Here is an 18473-nt window from a genome sequence, read left to right as displayed (position 1 = left end):
TATATTTGAAAAATTAGGTGAAAATGTAAGAGGATATTGGCATAACCTTGCTTAGTGCAAGAAACTTTTTTTTTAATGGTACAATGTTTTTCTTTTAATGATCATTGGGACATCTTAAAATTCACTACTAAGTATACACATAAATAAGGAAACATAAGAAATGTCATAACCCAAGTACTTTTGAAACTACTTCTTAGTTCCAAGCCCCAGCATGTATCAATTGTATGAATTCATTTTTTTTTTATTCAGAACCTGGATCTTTGTTTTAAGACTAGTATAAACAAAAATAAAATATAAACAACTTGTTCTTAACATAATAGCTGTAGTTATTATCTGCAAGAATACAGTAAAAAAGAGTCATACTAAATGTTAATGTTCTTGTAACACAATTATCCATATCACCTTATGGTAGCAAATTCTGGCAAGGAATGATCATTCATTTCTTATTAAAAATACTTATTTCCAAGATTGATCAGTTATACCACAAATAAAACCACAGTTTATTTAATAGAGCTCTTACCTTTCTCTTTTTTTTTTCTGAAAGATCTGCCATTTACAGGGAACTACTAATTTCAGATCAGTTACTCAAACCAGGGTTATTCCTGTAAATTTACATCTTAACTTTATATATAGTAGATGTACACTCATATTCCCTCTCCAGTCTTGAAGCTAAACACTTTCACAAAAGAAACAACCTAAAATCACTTCATGTACTTTTCTTCTACCTCATTTGTTCTTCCTCTTCATCACCAAAATTCTCTTCCTGCATGATGGTAAAGGAGAGAGATCTAGCAGCCACTTCTACAGCAAGGCCATCAGTGAAGGTAAAATCCAGTGACAGCTGTAGCCATGCCAGCCTCTACTTAATGGAAGTCTGTAAGGACTCCCTGGGAGATGGAGGGGTAGTGGCCAGAATGCCTCCATCTGCTTGAGATTCATCTTCGCTTTCACATTGGTAACGCATTCTCTCTTCTGCCCCTTGGAGGAAGACTTCATTTGCAGAATTGTCTTTATTTTTACCCTCTAGAGCAAGCTTGTCCAACCCATGGCCCCAGGCCACATGCAGCCCACGACAGCTTTGAATGCGGCCCAACACAATTCGTAAACTTTCTTAAAATGTTGTAAGATTTTTGGCTGGGTGCGGTGGCTCATGCCTGTAATCCCAGCACTTTGGGAGGCCGGGGCGGGCGGATCACAAGTTCAGGAGTTTGAGACCAGCCTGACCAACATGGCGAAACCCTGTCTCTACTAAAAATACAAAAATTAGTGAGGTGTGGTGGTGCATGCCTGTAATACCAGCTACTCAGGAGGCTGAGGCAGGAGAATTGCTTGAATCTGGGAGGCAGAGGTTGCAATGAGCCGAGATCATGCCACTGTACTCCAGCCTGGGCGATAGAGCGAGACTCTGTCTCAAAAAAACAAAAACAAAAAACAAACAACAAAAAAAAAACTATGAGATTTTGTTGCAGTTTTTTTTCTTTAAGCTTATCAGCTGTCTTTAGTGTTAGTGTATTTTATGTGTGGCCCAAGACAGTTCTTCCAGTATGGCCCAGGGAAGCCAAAAGATTGGACACCCCTGCTCTAGAGAGTTCACATAAATACTCAGTCCTACTTATTTCATTGTCACTTGTGGAGTGTTTACTGTTTTCCTTTTCAGTATCATTTTTACTGACTTTTCCTGTATCTGAATTCGCTGATGGTTCTGAATTACTTGTGGGTTCCACTGGGCTTACAGGAGACAAGGATTTCAACACAGCATGATCACTAAGTAGAGGTTACAACCACTTCTGCCTTTCTGCCTCTGAAGCTTTAAATCCCAGCACAGATTTTAATTCTTGGAGCACCCTCTTGGATTCTTCATGCTCATGCTTCTGTCTTTCTTTGTCTTCTTGAGACAAGTAATAAAAATCATCCTTTCTGCAATCACTGTCAATATCTATATCACCTACATAAGCTTTAAGTCCATCCTTCTCAGGGAGTGGATCTTTGTCTGCAGTGTGTAGAGTAGGCTGCATCAAAGGTACCACTGTACAGTGTGGGTTTTCACACACTACCTGAGGCTTGCCTTTTTTTAATCTGTATTTCTTCATAGCAGTTTGTCCACCTGAGAAATGGCCTCTTCCCAACAATTGTTGCTTGTTTAACCATGGGACTGAATCAACTTTAATTTCTGTTCTAGGATTTGATAAGCCTCTGACACTGTTCTTGTGCTTCTTTCATACAAATAAGCTTTTCAAATGTATCTTTGAGAATTATTACCTTATTCAGTAATGCTTTCACATGGAGCTGCAAGTTGCACACTGCTGTGTGAACGTTATTCAGTTCTTTTGACTTCTGTTGAGTTTTGGATAAACACTGGTACTGACTGGTGCTGAGTTTCAAAGTACTGATAGAATTCAGAGTTGCACTTAAGCTCTTTTAAACAGGCATAGTAAGCATGAGGTAGACCTTGAGTCAAATCAGATAAGATATAATGAGGCAAAAGTGCTGAAGTTAAGTAAAGGCCCAGGAGATGAACTGGCTATAGAAAGTAATAAGGCTAACCGTCTGAAGAATTCTGAACTCTGCCACCCAGAGTTGGAACAAAACCTTCAATGTAGGCAGGCTGAAGTCATCTGTAAAGTTAAGTGCTTCCTCTTCTGAAATCTACTCTTCACTAAGTCCAAGGCCTAGCTCCTTAAAAGGCACGACACAGATATAGCTGGTTACATTGTCACTTTCAGAGTTCAGAGGGTAGTTTTTTAGCATCCATAGGATAGATAGCCTTGCCGCTTGGAAGTTCTGAAGACAGCTTTCCAGAGACCGATGAGGTACTGAGTGGGATGCTGTTCAGCTTTATTAAATGGGATAAATAATCATTTATTATTAATCATTCAATAATAATTCAATGTATTAAATTATATAATTTATAAATATTTATGAATTATATGATTTATTAATTATTATAAATTTAATAATTATTAATCATTTAATAAATTATTCCATTTATTAAATGGGATAAAGCACTGACCCTGTCAAGCAAAAGTATAAATCCTCTGGAAATCACTTCAGTTTTTTGAATGAGACATAAAGCTTTTCTTACAAGGTTAGTAATAGCTCAGCTATTTGCTGCCATATCTTCCAAATGAACATTGTATTTTTTTCAGGTCACTTGTAGTTCAGCTGTCCTCCATACTCTCAAAGCTCTTATGACCAAATACACAAATAGAATCACTCCCCATACCAGCCAGGAAGATACAATCTGCCAAATGGGAAGCATAACGAGCAAACTAATGAAGGCAAATAGCATTGAGACATCCCAAATATTAGGGGTTGCCAGGGAGCAAAGTGTTGCAAGGTATCCACTTTCCTGTTGTTGAGGTTGCCCTGCAGACAGGATACTGGAATCAAGTAGCTCAGTGAGCTCCACATCCTCTTGAAACAGGACTTCCTGTTACAGGATGGTATGTAATGAGTTGAGGAGGAATCCAGTATCCAACTTGTGAAGTAAGTCATCTTTCTTACTGCGCTGAGAAAAAACCCAACTTTTGGTGGTTTTAGCCACTTTTAGCAGAATGCGTTGCTTAATAACCCATTCCCTGAGCATGCCAGTATGTGGAGTTTATGTTCATTGAGTGATTACTGTATCCCAGGTATTTTGGTAGGACTCTTGTAGGAAGCTTTTGTTGTCCCTCTGTGGTGCATTTTTCCATTTTTGGTGACAACATATTTCAAAGTCTGTGTGTCCCGGATCCTGTAAGTACTGATAAAGCAGAGAATTCCAAATGCTACCTCCTTGTCAAACTCCGGTGTTATCCTTCTCTGCCATGCCACCCACTTCAGCACGATGGGAAATCAGAAGAAACATTTGTAATGAAAATGGGAAACCTAGAAACCATAACGAGAAAGATTGTCAGATTAAACTGTATTAAAATGTTAAAACCCATAGAGTCAAAAGACATATTTGAAGCTGAGAGAAAATATATGCAATGCGTATGATATGCAAAGGATTCATATATAGAAAATGAAAAAGGATGAAAGAAGACACAAAATGTGGTGGACATATAGACAAAAAGATAAGGCAAGCAATTTCTGAGAAAAAAGTGTGATGCCATTTGCAAAGATGTTTACTGTCCCCAGTTTTTAAGCCAGGAAAACAGGGCTGATTTTCATTCCTCCCTTTCTGTTGCATTCCAACAAATGAACCCAGTTCAGCCCTTCTACTGTTTGCCTTTCTGAATTTTTTTTGTTTTATATATATACAAAACCACAACATTTTGTATAGGTTGTTTTTAATGAAAACATGCTCCCACTATGCTTTTCTGTTTTGGGGTTTTTGTTTTTTGTTTGTTTTTTTGAGATGGAGTCTCGCTCTGTCGCCCAGGCTGGAGTGCAGTGGCACAATCGGCTCACCGCAACCTCCACCTCCCAGGTGCAAGCGATTCTCCTGCTCAGCCTCCCGAGTAGCTGGGATTACAGGCATATGGAACCATGCCCAGCTAATTTTTGTGTTTTTAGTAGAGACGACGTTTCACCATGTTGGCCAGTCTGGTGTCGAACTCCTGACCTCAAGTGATCCACCTGCCTTGGCCTTTCGAAATGCTGGGATTACAGGCATGAGCCACCGCACCTGGCCCCGACATTAGAAATGTCTAAGCACAGTGAAAATCTTAAAAATTATCAAACATCCATATCAAAGTGAGAAAAATATTTGAAGTATACATAACAATGAGTTACCTTCTTTTATACACTAAAATTCTAACAAATCATTGAAGATCACACCTAATATATAGCTGAAAGAATATGAAATGTATGTAGAATAGTATACCATGTATTATACTTCATATTCTTAAACATTAAAAAGGTTGATAACAGTTAGTACAGTCAAGTATGTAGAAAAAACACCAAAGAAGTTATAAACTGTATATGGCATTTTGTGGTGGAACAGTTGATTTATATATATCAACATTTACATTGCAAATAGCCTTAACACAGTAATGCCCTTTCTAGAATTTTACCCTAGAGCTTTAATATGTCAATAAGACAAGACAACCCAACAGAATGAAGACTCATAGCAACAGAAATATTAGTGGCCTAGAAACATACAAAAAGATTATAATCTCACTAAAACTCACATATATGCTGTCATTTATCTGTAAGAGTGGTAAACTTTGAACAGATAGTTAAGAGCCACTGTGGGTGAGAGTACTGGCTGGTTGACAGGTAATTTGGCTGTACTTATTAAAGATCTTTTTCTTATTTTAATCAGCAGTTGCATTGATAGGACTCCATCCTAGTGAAATATTTATATGTCCACAAAGATTTCCAAGGCAGTTCTATTCATACCAGCAAAAAGTAGAAGGAGAAAGCCCTAAGCGTCCCATGTTCCTGAGAATCCAATAATGGTAGAATGACAGCTATACTACCAGGTGGCATTGCTTATGATAAAAATGACCCCTGATTGGTAAACAAACTTCACATGGACGAGGAGGACTAGAGAGTAGTTAAATTGCCACATCCATACTCTGGAACTGTCATGATAAAAATTGACTGATGTGTAAGAATGTCTGGGATACTTTTGTCTAAGTGAAAAAAATCAAAGTCCAGAAAAGCATAGTAGGAGCAGTTGGGCAAGGTGACTCACATCTGTAATCCCAGCATTTTGGGAGGCCAAGGCGGGTGGATCACCTGAGGTCAGGAGTTCGAGACCAGCCTGGCCAACATGGTGAAACCCTGTCTCTACTAAACATACAAAAAGTAGCTGGGCATGGTGGTGCATGCCTATAATTCCAGCTACTCGGGAGGCTGAAGCAGGAGAATTGCTTGAACCTGGGGGGCAGAGGTTACAGTGAGCCAAGATAGTGCCACAGCACTCCAGCCTTGGCAACAGACAACAGAGCGAGACTCTGTCAAAAAAAAAAAAAAAGAAAAGAAAGAAAGAAATTTCTAATGTCTAGGTAGTCAAGTTTATCACTCTGTAGCTATGTATTTTCTGAATTTGGGGATTGTTTAGAAAGGCTATCAGCCACCACAAAACTATCAAAACTTTTAACTTCTCTCTCACTTTTATGGTTATCTTGTATACATTTAAATCTCTAATCCATCTGTAATTTACTCGGGGGCTCAGAGTGAGATGAGTAATTTACTTTTATGGAGTTTCTTCCCTCCATAAATGCCTAGCCAGATTTTTCTAATGACATCTTTTCTGCAGAGATTTAAGATACTTTTATTATGAAGTAACCTCTGACACTGTACTTCTAGGATCTGTTAATGGTTATTAACTGTCATTATCATTGTCATGTTTAGCTCTGTGTTACTGGAAGCCTGACAATGGAATGACGGCTGTTTTACTGGGTCTGAGAGATAAGGAAGGAAGGAAACCCAAGTTTTTCCTACTGTCTACTCTCACTTGACACAACACTTCCGACACCAGATGTAATCCCAGGCCCCAGGCTGTTCCCCCACATACCAAGGCATTCTCCCTGGACACCAGCTGGGTGTGCTCTTAAGTCAATTCCATTCTGACACCGTCTACCTGGAGTTAGCGTCAGTTCCCACAGGTTGAGGGCTTAGTCCCACAAGACTGCCCCAACTTGAGATGTCAGTCACAAGTAGGGTGTCACCTATACATCTGACTGATGGGCCACAAATTGGGGGTTCCCATGAACCCCTCCTGAAGATTGATTAATTTGCCAGAGTGAGTTTCAGTTTCCCTGAGTTTCCCCTATTTGTTATAAAGGATATTACAGGCCAAGCGCGGTGGCTCATGCCTGTAATCCCAGCACTTTGGGAGGCCAACGCGGGCGGATCACCTGAGGTCGGGAGTTTGAGACCAGCCTGACCAACATGGAGAAACCCCATCTCTACTACGAATACAAAATTAGCCAGGTGTGGTGGCACATGCCTGTAATCCCAGCTACTCAGGAGGCTGAGGCAGGAGAATCACTTGAACCCAGGAGGCAGAGGTTGCAGTGAGCCAAGATCGCGTCATTGCACTCCAGCCTGGGCAACAAGAGCGAAACTCCGTCTCAAAAAAAAAAAAAGCGGGGGGATATTACAGAGGATACAGATGAACCGCCAAATGGAAGAGATGCATAGGGCAAGGGATGTGGGAAGGTCCAAGGACCTTTCATGCCCTGTCTGTACTCACTACCATCCGGGCACCACCAAGTGTTCAGCTGTGTGGAAGCTGTCTGAACCCACCCAGTCCTTTGGTTGTTGTTGTTGTTGTTTTTGAGAAACAAGGTCTTGCTCTGTCCCCCAGGCTGGAGAGCAGTGGTGCAATCTTGGCTCACTGCAGGCCCAACCTCCTGGCCTCAAGTGATCCTCCCTCCTCAGCCACCCATAGTGCTGGGATCACAGGAGCCAGCCACCACACCCAGCCACAGTGGGGTTTTTATGGAGGCTTCATCACAGAGGCATGATCATCACTGGCCCTTGGTAGTCAACTCAGCCTTCATCTTCTCTCCCCTCCCAGGAGTTTTGAGGATGGAGATGAAATTCCCAACCCTCTAATCCTGTCTGGTTTTCTGGTGACCAGCTCCCATCTGGAAGCTACCTAGGGGCAGCCAGCCACCAGTCATCTCATTAGCATATAAAAGACGCTTTGATCACTTCAGAGTCTATTCCAAGGGTTGCAGGAGCTTTTGCCAGGAGACAGGACAAAAACCAAATATATATTTCACAATATCAAACCAGGTGACATTACTCCAGATAAAAATGACTCTGGATTGGTAAACAAACTGCATCTGGACTGGAGGACTGAGTAAACTATGACTGGCTGGTAGGAAGCCATGGATTGGGGTTTTCTGAGCACATTGTCACTCAGTGATATGTAACTGGGCACATCTTTTGCTGGGACCCTGGAAGCCATGCCACTGGGACCATTACAAGAGATATTGGTCTATGGAACAGGTTAGAGCTTCCAAGCAACATTTGTTTCATCCTAGCACTCAGCAGTGTGGTTTTGTTCCCTGGCAGCAGAGCTCTCACGAGGGAGGGGCAGTTTGGGCTACCAGCTCCTGGATTGCTCTGAGAAGCCCTCCTGCTGGAGAAACCTGCCTGTCACCGCCCTCTGGCAGGCTGGCTTTCCTGTCCCCTCTCCTGCACAGCTGGGCAAACTAGTGCCACTGTGGCTGATTTGGGCCTTACGGGTGCAACGAGTGGCTTGAATTGAAGGCCAGCAAGTGTGGGTGTGACAGGATGGGATCTGGAGCAGAAACAGGTGGGTTATTAGTCTTTGCGAGGAATTGGGGCCCTTGTAGAAGTGAGTTCTTGTTTGGTGGTGACAAGGCCAAGCACAGACCTTTCCCCTTTTGCCTCAGTCAGCTGCTCGGGCCACAGACCTCTGGCTTCCTGTTCTTTGTTTCATGATTGATGAGCGAAGGTTAGAACGGTTTGTCATGGTTGATTAGCTATGTTTAGAACTGTTCGTTGTAGCTCTGTGTCCCCTGCAAAGCCTGCTCTGTCAGCCCCAGGCAGGACTGACTTCCTCCTTTGTGGACCACCCGGACCCTGTCCTACATCTGTCACTGTCCCTGTGAGGCAGGCTTCCTCGCTGCCTCGGTTTCATCTATGAGTGTCTAAGTGTCGCTTTTCTCCCTCCACTAAACTGAAGCTCCTTGAGTTCAAGAGGTGTGGTTTTGTATCAGTCTTTACTTCACAGGACTTACCAGTCTGGCCTCTATTCAGTAAACATGTGTTGAATGAATGAATTTCCAGGGTGAGATATTTCTCATAGCCTATCTGTTTCTCTTATAAAGTTCAAAATGATTTTAGTCATATAGATACTCTATGTAATATACTATGCCAAACTGACTAGTGACTGGCATAAGAACAATTATATAAGAAAGGCCAGGCCGGGCACGATGGCTCACGCCTGTAATCCCAGCACTTTGGGAGGCCAAGGTGGGCAGATCACGAGGTCAGGGGTTCGAGACCAGCCTGGCCAACATGGTGAAACCCCGTCTGTACTAAAAATACAAAAATTAGGCGGGCATGGTGGTGGGCTCCTGTAGTCCCAGCAACTCTGGAGGCTGAGGCAGGAGAATTGCTTGAACCCGGGAGGCAGAGGTTGCAGTGAGCCGAGATTACGCCACTGCACTCCAGCCTGGGTGACAGAGCAAGACTCAGTCTCAAAAAAAAAAAAAAAAAAAAAAAAGGCCAGTGTGGATGCGGGAGCCAGACCGCATGGATTCGACTCCCTCATTCCTGGCTGTGTGACCTGGGCTAGTTACTTAGGCTCTGTGCGCCTCACACTCTTCATCTGTCAAGTTTCTCCTAGAGGGCACAGAGTAAGCCCTCCATGTGCGTGAGGTGCCATGTCCCGGTGCCCCAGGCTGGTCCTGGCATGCTAAAGAGGAATGTGCCATTACAGGAATCATTGACCTTCAAGGACGTGTTTGTGGACTTCACCCTGGAGGAGTGGCAGCAACTGGACTCTGCCCAGAAGAACCTCTACAGGGATGTCATGCTTGAGAACTACAGCCACCTGGTGTCCGTGGGTGAGGGACCGCGCCACGGGGTGATGCAGAATGCCCCCAGTACTGTGTTTCTTTCTCAGCTGCTCCAAGCTCTGGGGCCTGGGAACAATGAGTGTGGGTTACCACCCTCAGTGAGTTTGGGTTACAGCCAACTGTGCAGTATTCGTAGTCCCCGTTGGACTCTGGAGAGCATGTTGGTGCCCTTGCTTGCTATGTGAATGTTCTGTACTGAGGGGCAGATGGCTGTGTGCTTGGGGCCATCCCTGAGGCCGTGCCACCTTCAGCCTGCAGGGGTGGGCCTAGGTTCTGGAATTCCTCAGCGTTAATAACGAAGTCCTGTGTCATGTCCCCTGAACAGGGTATCTAGTTGCGAAGCCAGATGTGATCTTCAGGTTGGGACCAGGAGAAGAGTCCTGGATGGCAGATGGAGGGACCCCGGTACGGACCTGTGCAGGTGAGGACAGGCCAGGTGAGTCAGGCCGGGGAAAGGGACCAGGTTGGTTGGTGACAGCTTGGCCTCTGGGATGAGCTCAGGAGCTCTTCTGAGAGCCCCGGACTTGTGGACATGCCTAGGCTCTGATGAGCGGAACTGTTGTCATGTCCAAATGAGGCCTCTGCCTGGCCACTGGTTACAGTCTCTGCGTTCTTTGCTTGGCGTTCCCATAGATTGTGGCTACTCTTGTTCTGAGATCCCATTTCTACCTTCCACCCTCCTGGCTTGTTAGTGAGAAGTGCCAAGCCTCTTCTCATTCCTCTCCCACCACCTTTCTGGAAGCTTTTAAGACTTATTCTCCCACCTTCTTGGCCTTTTGTATTTTCACCATGGTAGATGTATTAATAGATGTCAGCATTTCCTCTTTATTAGGCATACTGTGGGCCCTTTCAGGCTGAAATTTGGACTTTTTTTTGTTTGTTTGTTTTTTGTTTTTTGTTTTTGTTTTTGTTTTTTAGCCTAAGGTAGATTATCATGCCTGTTTGTTTTTTTGTTTTTTTGTTTTTGAGTCAGTATAGACACCAAAGCTTTGCCAGTGACCTTTACCCAACCAGGTACCCACCATGTTCTTGCCTGCTCTCACTTTGTGGTTAACACTGTAAACCTCACACCATTTTCTGTTTTCTCTACTTATTTCTTCTCAGACTGTTACAAATCTGACTTCATACTACTTGTTATCAGATTCCTCCATTTTTTAATACATCCTTCCCATTCAACTCTTGTTTTTGTTATTATCTCTTTACTTATTCAAAAAATAAACACACTCGAGAGGACATTACTCCCAAGGTGGAATACTTCAGTGAACCATATTTTAGTCCTGCATAGAGCTGCTTTTTCCTTGTCTATTTTTCCTGTGGGCTGCCCACAAGGATCCAGAAACTCTTCTGATACACTGGTCTGCTCTTTCTCTCCCCTTCATAGTACCCCCTTCACTGGCCCATGGCAAAGAAGCCTGTTTAGAATGGTGTTACTCTTCAGAGGGTGATCGATGAACCAGCAGCCTGGGCATTGTTGGGGCACTAAGTAGAAAATCAGAATCTGAGGCCTCACTCTAGATTTTCTGAAGGAGAATGTGCATTTCAACAAGCTCCCCAGGGACCCCATAGACACAGTAAAGCTTGAGAATCACTGCTCATTAGAGATTAATTTCAGAGCATCAGCTGTAGTCAGGTGCTGGCCCCAAGGACTCCTCAGATGGCTTCCTCCAGAACCCACTCCTCAGCACACACACCTATTCTCTGAGATCCTCCCTGTGCTGGCATTTGTGGCTCCCACCATTCTGTAGCTTCCTCCAGGAATGTTTTGGGTGATGATAACCTCTTTGTTGCTCAGTGTAATTCCATATCTGCTGCTTCGAGATTCATCAGGATTTCTGGTGTGCTGATGGTATGCTTGCTTTCTTCCAGTGATGCCTGGAATTGTAATGACTGTATGTCTTGTTCTCATTTCAGTGCTGTCCTAGAAGGGAGGAAAAGCAAATTCAGGCACAGTCTACCCTCCTGAGTCACAATTCCCTCATAAGAAAAACTATTATATTAAAATACAGACATTTATATATTCAGTCTAAGAGTGCAGAACAGTATAGGCTAAAAAGTAATCTTAGGTACATTCCCAATCACACCCCCCAAGGGCAGCTTCTTCTAAAGATTTCTCTTTTTGGTTCTGGTGAGCACCTCCATAGGTTTAGGGAATACCTTTATATCTGCATTTTATGGGTTTTCAGTTTTATCTTCCCTCTATGAAAAGTAAGGATTTCCCTCACACTTTGGCCTTCCACTCCCCAGCTCTTCACAAGTTTGTTATATGCTTATTTTTAGTTCCTTTATTGGTTACATTTATAACTTTAAATAATATAGCTATGCATTTCATATGGTAACTTTTAAAAAAATATAGCTAAGTGCCAGTGGCTCATTTCTTTAGCTCAAACACAACCCCTAGACATAAGAGCCTACATCTTGTTCTGACTTGTTCCAGTGTGGGACTGGTGGAAGACATTCAATAAATATTGCACTGATTGATTTGGACCTGGGCAGAGGAAGGAGCTTTGTTATTCATCCACATACAAGTGGCTAAGAGTGACTGTGGAGCCACATAGCCTGGACTGGACTTCTGGCCACTTTCCTCACTAGCTATCACTGTGTACACATTGGTTGGCCTCTCTACCTGTTGTGGGGCTAATGATAGAACTGAATGATTTTCAGAAATTAATGAGTTGATCCATGTAAAGCACCTAAAAGGGTGCCTGGCATAAAGGGAACACTCAACAAATGTTATCACTGTTTTTATTGTTGTTATTATCCATAAAAAACGTTTTCTTTAATTTAATGTAGTGGTTGTTAACCAGAGATGTATTACATAGTTACCTGTGGATCTATCAGAATATTCATGAGTAGGCCCCACTGTAGAAATTGTTTCAGAAAGCCTAGGGTAGGCCTGGTTGTGTGCATTTTGAGTGACACTCCAGAGGGTTCTGATGCCCATCTTTGGTTAAGATCCACTACTTGAAATATCTGCTGAGAGGAATTGCAAGGGAATAGGAGACAGCAATGAGCATGCGAGCAGGATGGGATGGAAAGACAGGAGCACATGGACTCACTCCTAGATAGCTCTCCAAACTCCCAGGGTTGGAAGCAGAATGCAGCAGAAAGCAACTTGAATTTCTTCCCTGTTTCTCCATATTTGAATCTATTTCAGGAACTATATTTTTCCCTCTGTCTCCTGGATGAAACCTCTGGCTGGTCCCATAAGTTCACTGGTCATTCTGAGATAATACAAATCTTCTGGGAACTGTTCCTTTCAAGAGTAGCCTCATTACAGTAATGAAAACTGTCCAGTCTCATGTAGTAGTACAAACTGAAATTTATTTCAAGTTTGTTGATCTTTTCATAGAAGTTTTAGCTTTGTTAATTTTCTCTACCATTTTTCTGTTTTATTGATTTCTTTTACTTTTCTTTTCTTTTTTTTTTTTTTTTTTTTTTTTTGAGACGGAGTCTCGCTCTGTCGCCGGGGCTGGAGCGCAGTGGCTGGATCTCAGCTCACTGCAAGCTCCGCCTCCCGGGTTTACGCCATTCTCCTGCCTCAGCCTCCTGTGTAGCTGGGACTACAGGCGCCCGCCACCTCGCCCGGCTAGTTTTTTGTATTTTTTCAGTAGAGACGGGGTTTCACCGTGTTCGCCAGGATGGTCTCGTTCTCCTGACCTCGTGATCCGCCCGTCTCGGCCTCCCAAAGTGCTGGGATTACAGGCTTGAGCCACCGCGCCCGGCCTTATTTTCTTTTTCCTACTTACTTTCAGTTTACTTTGCTGTTTTTTATCTAGCTTCCCCCAACATTTTATTATGAAAATTTTTATATAAAACAAGTAAAAGAATTGTAGATTGAACACCCATATAATACCTCCACCTAGATTTATAATAACTATAAACATTTGGCTATATTTATCCCCTGTCCATCTGCCAGTTCCTCCAATTTCCATAAATTCGATTTATTTTTTTATAGTGCATTTCAAAGGAAGTTACAGAGATCAGTACCCTTAACCCCTAAGTACCTCCACAGGCATATCATTAATTAGAGTTCAATATTTGTTAGTACTTTATCATTAGTACTCATGAAGTATTTTAATAAAACAAAATGCCCTTATGGCACCATATGATCTTTGGCCATACATGTTAATGTTTGAACGTAATTTTCTATATGTGTTTTTATATGTGATCATTATATATTTATGTTGATGTGACTGCATTCCTTTTATTTTTTCAAATGAAATTGATTAAGGTATAATGTACGTACCATGAAATTTATCTTTCTTAGGTGTACAGTTGTATAGTTTTGACAACTATGTAGCTGTGTAATTACTACTACTACAATAAAAGTGTTGGACATTTTCATCCCCCACAAAAAACTCCATGTTTCCTTTTATAATTCAGTCTCTCTCCTCATCCCAGGCTTGATCTCTTTTCCTTCTAGTTTGGTTCTTTCTAGAATGTCATGTGGCTGGCTTCTTTCACTTACCTTAATGCATTTTAGGTTCATCCATGTTGTGGCATGTATCAGTTTGTTCCTTTTGATAGCTGAGTAGTGTTCCAGTTTGTCTGTCGATGGACCAGTTAATGCACATTTGAATTGTCCCGGGGTTTTTTTTGTTATTATGAATGAAGCTGGCAGACATTCTTGTACAGGCATTTCTGTGGATCTGTGTTTTCATATCTCTTGGGTAAATATCTGGAGTGAGATTGCTTGGCCATATGGTAAGCATATGTTTAACTTTATAAGACATTGGGCCGGGTGTGGTGCCTCACGCCTGTAATCCCAGCACTTTGGGAGGCCAAGGCGAGTGGATCACTTAAGGTCAGGAATTTGAGACCAGCCTGGCCAACATATAGTGAAACCCCGTCTCTACTAAAAATGCAAAAATTAGCTGGGTGTGGTGGCACATGCCTGTAATCCCAGCTACTTGGGAAGCTGAGGCAGGAGAATTGCTTGAACCCAGGAGGTGGAGGTTGCGGTGAGCCGAGATCATGCCACTCTACTCCAGCCTGGGTGACACAGTGAGACTCTGTCTCTCAAAAAATAATAATAAGATATTGCCAAACTGTTTTCTAGTGTGGCTGTACTATTTTGTTTTCCCACCAACAACACACCTTTCTAGTAGGTATATAGGGGGATCTCATTGTGATTTAAATTTGCATTTCTGTAATGATCAGTGATGTTGAGCATGTTTTCATGTGCTTATTTGCCATCTGTATATGTTCTGTGGTGAAGTGTCTATTGTAATCTTTTGCCATTGTTTGTTATTAAATTGTGAGAGTTCTTTATATATTGTGGATATAAGTGTTTTGCAAGTATTTACTCCTAGGCTGTGGCTTGATTGTTCATAACAGTATCTTTTGAAAAACAAATGTTTCTGTTTTTATAAAGTCCAATTTATTAAATTTTTCTTTTACGGTTCATGCTTTTTGTGTCCTCTTTAGAAAATCTCTCACTAACCCAGGGTAACAGAGATTTTTTCTGTATGTTTTCTTCCAGGAGATTCATAATTTTAGTTCTTATATTTAAGTCTATGACTGTTAATGACTTAATTTTTGTATCTGGTGTGAGGTAAGGGTCAACATATTTTTATATTATTTTTACATATGCATTTCCAATTGTTCCAGTAATATTTTTGAAAAGAATATTCTTTCTTTTTCTCAGATCAACAAGTGATCCATTTATTATTTGACTTCTACTTTAAAATGATGCCAGGTGTGGTGCCTCACACCTATAATCCCAGCACTTTGGGAGGCTGAGGCAGGAGGATCCCTTGAGCCCAGGAGATTGAGACCAGCCAGGGCAACATAGTGAGACCCCGTCTTTACTAAAAAATTAGCTGGGCATGGTGGTGCGCACCTGTAGTCCTAGCTACTCGGGAGGCTGAGGCACAAGAATTGCTTGAACCCAGGAGGCAGAGGTTGCAGTAAGCCAAGACTGCACTGCTGCACTCCAGCACTCCAGCACTCCAGCCTGGGCAACAGAGCAAGACTCTGTCTCAAAAAAAAAAATGTTAATAGTAAGAATTTCACTGGGGAACTGGGATATATAAAATAATCTAATGAAAACTGAAAATTAAGAATTTAATATATATATAAAAGAAACACAAAATTTAAAGAGCAGCAACAAAAGAAGAATTTCATATATAGACTTAATAGCAGATTAACCAGAGCAGAAGAGAGGTTAAGTAAGAAAGATAAGTTACTATCAAATATTCAGTCTATTCCAGACTGTTCTTTCTTAATTAACTTACTTTGGCATCCTTTTTGAAAAGTATTTGAACATATGTGTCACTCTGTACACCAATACAGGTTGAGTATCCCTAATCCAGAAATCCAAAATCCTAAATGCTCCAAAATCCAAAATTTCTTGAGTACCGACATGGCATCCAAAGGAAATGCTCATTGAAGCATTTCAGATTTCATATTTTCAGGTTAGGCTGCTGAACCAGTAAATATATAATGTAAACATTCTAGAAACCAAAAATATCTGAAATCCAAAAACACTGCTGGTTCCAAGCATTTTGGATAAATGATACACAACCTGTACCACATGTCTTAATTGCTGTAGCCTTATATTATGTGTTTAAATCAGGTAGTATGAGTCCTCTTACTTTGTTCTTCCTTTTTGTAATGTTGTAGCTAGTCTAGGTCTTTGGTATTTTCCTAGAAATTTTAGAATCAGCTTGTCAATTTTTGCAAAAAAGCCTGCAGGGGGTTTTGACATTGCATGGAATCTGTGGATAATTGATGTGCAATATTGAGTCTTCTAAAGCAAAATATGGTATATCTGTCTATTTCAGTCTTTTAAATTTTATTTCAGTAATATTTGATAGTTTTGAATGGATAGGTCTTGCACATATTTTGTTTAATTTACCCCCGTGTTTTATGTTCTTTCAAGGTAATGTAAATGGGGTGTGTGTATGTACATAGTTGTTTTGTATTTCATTTTCCTATTGCTCATTGCTAATTTATAGAAGTGTAATTGATCTTTCCATATTGACTTTGTATCCTGGAACCTTTTAATAAGCTCACATATTAGTGCTAGTAGCTCTTTTATAGATGGTTTGGTATTTTCTACATAAACAATCATGTAGTTATGAATAAGGACAGCTTATTTCCTTTCCCAGTCTGGATGCCTTTACTTCTTTTTCTTACTTTATTGTACTTACTGGCTAGGATCTTCAGTATAATGTTGACTCAGGTAGGGAGGGCAACATATTTGCCTTGATCCTGATCTTAGGACAAAAGCATTTACTCTCTTACCATTAGGCCTAATTTTACTTGTAGGTTTTTTCATAATGGCCTGATAAAGGTTGAGGATATTTCCTTCTAATCCTGATTTTCTGAAAGTTTTTTTTATTATGAATGGATGTTATAAATTATTTTTATGGATCAATTCCTATGATTGTGTTTTTTCTCCTTTAGACCATTACTTCCCATGTAATTATTGATATTATTGGATTTACAGGTACCATTTTATTATTTCTTTCTGTTCATCCCACCAACCAAACTTCTTTTTGGTTTTTTGTTATTTTACTTCACCATCCTTCTCTTTGGAATATTTGACTATTTTTTAAATTAAACATTCTATGTTAAGATAATCGTAGATTCCCATGCCCTTTAGGAAAAAATAAAGATAAATCTCATGTATTCTACCCAGTTTCTACTAATGGTGACATCTTGAAAAACTATACTACAAATCACAACAAGGATATTGACATTGAGAAAGTCAAGATACGGAACATTTCCATTACTACAAGGGTCCCTCATATTGCCTTTGTATAGCTATACCCATTCCTTCCCACCCCACCCCTTCTTAAGCCCTGGCAACTACTAATTTGTTCTCCATTTCTATAATTTTGTCATTTCAAGAATATTACATAAATGAGGTCATACAGTATGATACTTTATGGGATTAGTTCTTTTCACTCAGCGTACTTCTCAGTTGGATTCATCCTGTTGTGAGTACCCAGAGTTTCTTCTTTTTTGTCACTGAGTAATATTCCACCAAATGGATGTACCACAGTTTGTTTAGCCATTCACCATTTGAAGAACATTCCTGTTTTCAACTTCATTGATTTCTGCTCTGATTATTTCTTTTCTTCTGCTTGATCTTTATTTCTAATATATGCATTCAGTGCTATAAATATCCCTCTCATTGCTGTGTCCCACAAATTATGATATGTTGCATTTTCATTTAATTCAAAATAGTTTCAAATTCCCCTTACGACTTATTTAGAAGTAAGTATATCTTTAAATTTCCAAATATTTGGGGTTTTCCAAGTATCTTTCTCATTGATTTTTGTTGTAATACTGTTATTGCACATAATATGATTTCTTATAAATTTGTACAGGTTTGTTTTATGACCCAGAATATGTTCTATCTTGGTGAATGTTTCATATGCACTTGAAAAGAATGTATATTCTGCTGTTGTTGGATGCAGTGTTCTCTGAATGTCAATTAGGTGAAGTTGGTTGATGGTGCTGTTCAGATTATCTATATCCTTGCTGGTTTTCTGTCTACTTGTTCTATCAATTATTGAGAGAAAGTGTTGAAGTCTCCAACAATAATTGTGGATTTGTCTGTTTCTCTTTCAGATGTATCCATTTTTGCCTCATGTATTTTGAAGTGCTGTTATTAGGTACATACACTTTTAGGATTGTTATTTCTTCTCAAAGAATTGACTGTTTTATCATTTTGTAATGTCCTTCTTTGTGCCAGAAAATCCTTCTTGTTCTGAAGTCATTGTCTGAAATTAATGTAATTTCTCCAGCTTTCTTTTGGTTAGGTTTTCATGGTATATCTCCATCCCTTTACACATCTCTCGACAGAGAGTTTCCTTATACCTCTCTCTACCCGCCCCCACCCCGCCAATTTCCCCTAATAGTAACATCTTGCATTAGTATGGTACATGTGTTACAACTGGTGAATGAATACATTATTATTAACTAAAGTCACATCTTACATTAAGGTTCACTCTTTGTGTTGTTCAG

The 18473-nt window shown here is 40.7% G+C and overlaps 1 protein-coding gene and 1 pseudogene across 11 annotated transcripts in view; one reads left to right on the top strand and one right to left on the bottom strand.

The window, feature by feature from the left end:
* LOC105463582 (KRAB box domain containing 4) overlaps nt 1-18473 on the top strand; it is a 42307-nt gene that overhangs the window by 7260 nt on the left and 16574 nt on the right. For 4 of the 11 annotated variants that reach the window (XR_976444.3, XM_011710810.3, XM_011710801.3 and 1 more), the window contains exons 4-6: nt 9356-9482; nt 9820-9930; nt 18078-18121. Coding sequence is in view for 10 of the 11 variants with exons in the window: in XM_011710810.3 (XP_011709112.1) it covers nt 9356-9482; nt 9820-9930; nt 18078-18121 (282 nt within the window). In the remaining variant the exon portion in view is untranslated. The remainder of the gene's footprint in view (nt 1-9355; nt 9483-9819; nt 9931-18077; nt 18122-18473) is intronic. The other 7 variants (XM_011710833.3, XM_011710837.3, XM_011710829.3 and 4 more) reach the window with 3 other exon arrangements.
* Nucleotides 1585-3586, bottom strand: LOC105464068 (vezatin pseudogene; annotated as a pseudogene).

The sequence above is a fragment of the Macaca nemestrina genome, chromosome X (genome assembly GCF_043159975.1).
Source record: "Macaca nemestrina isolate mMacNem1 chromosome X, mMacNem.hap1, whole genome shotgun sequence".
In the NCBI taxonomy this organism is placed as follows: Eukaryota; Metazoa; Chordata; class Mammalia; order Primates; family Cercopithecidae; genus Macaca; species Macaca nemestrina.
Note: the sequence above shows the minus strand (reverse complement) of the source record. Positions and strands in the feature narration are given on the sequence as shown.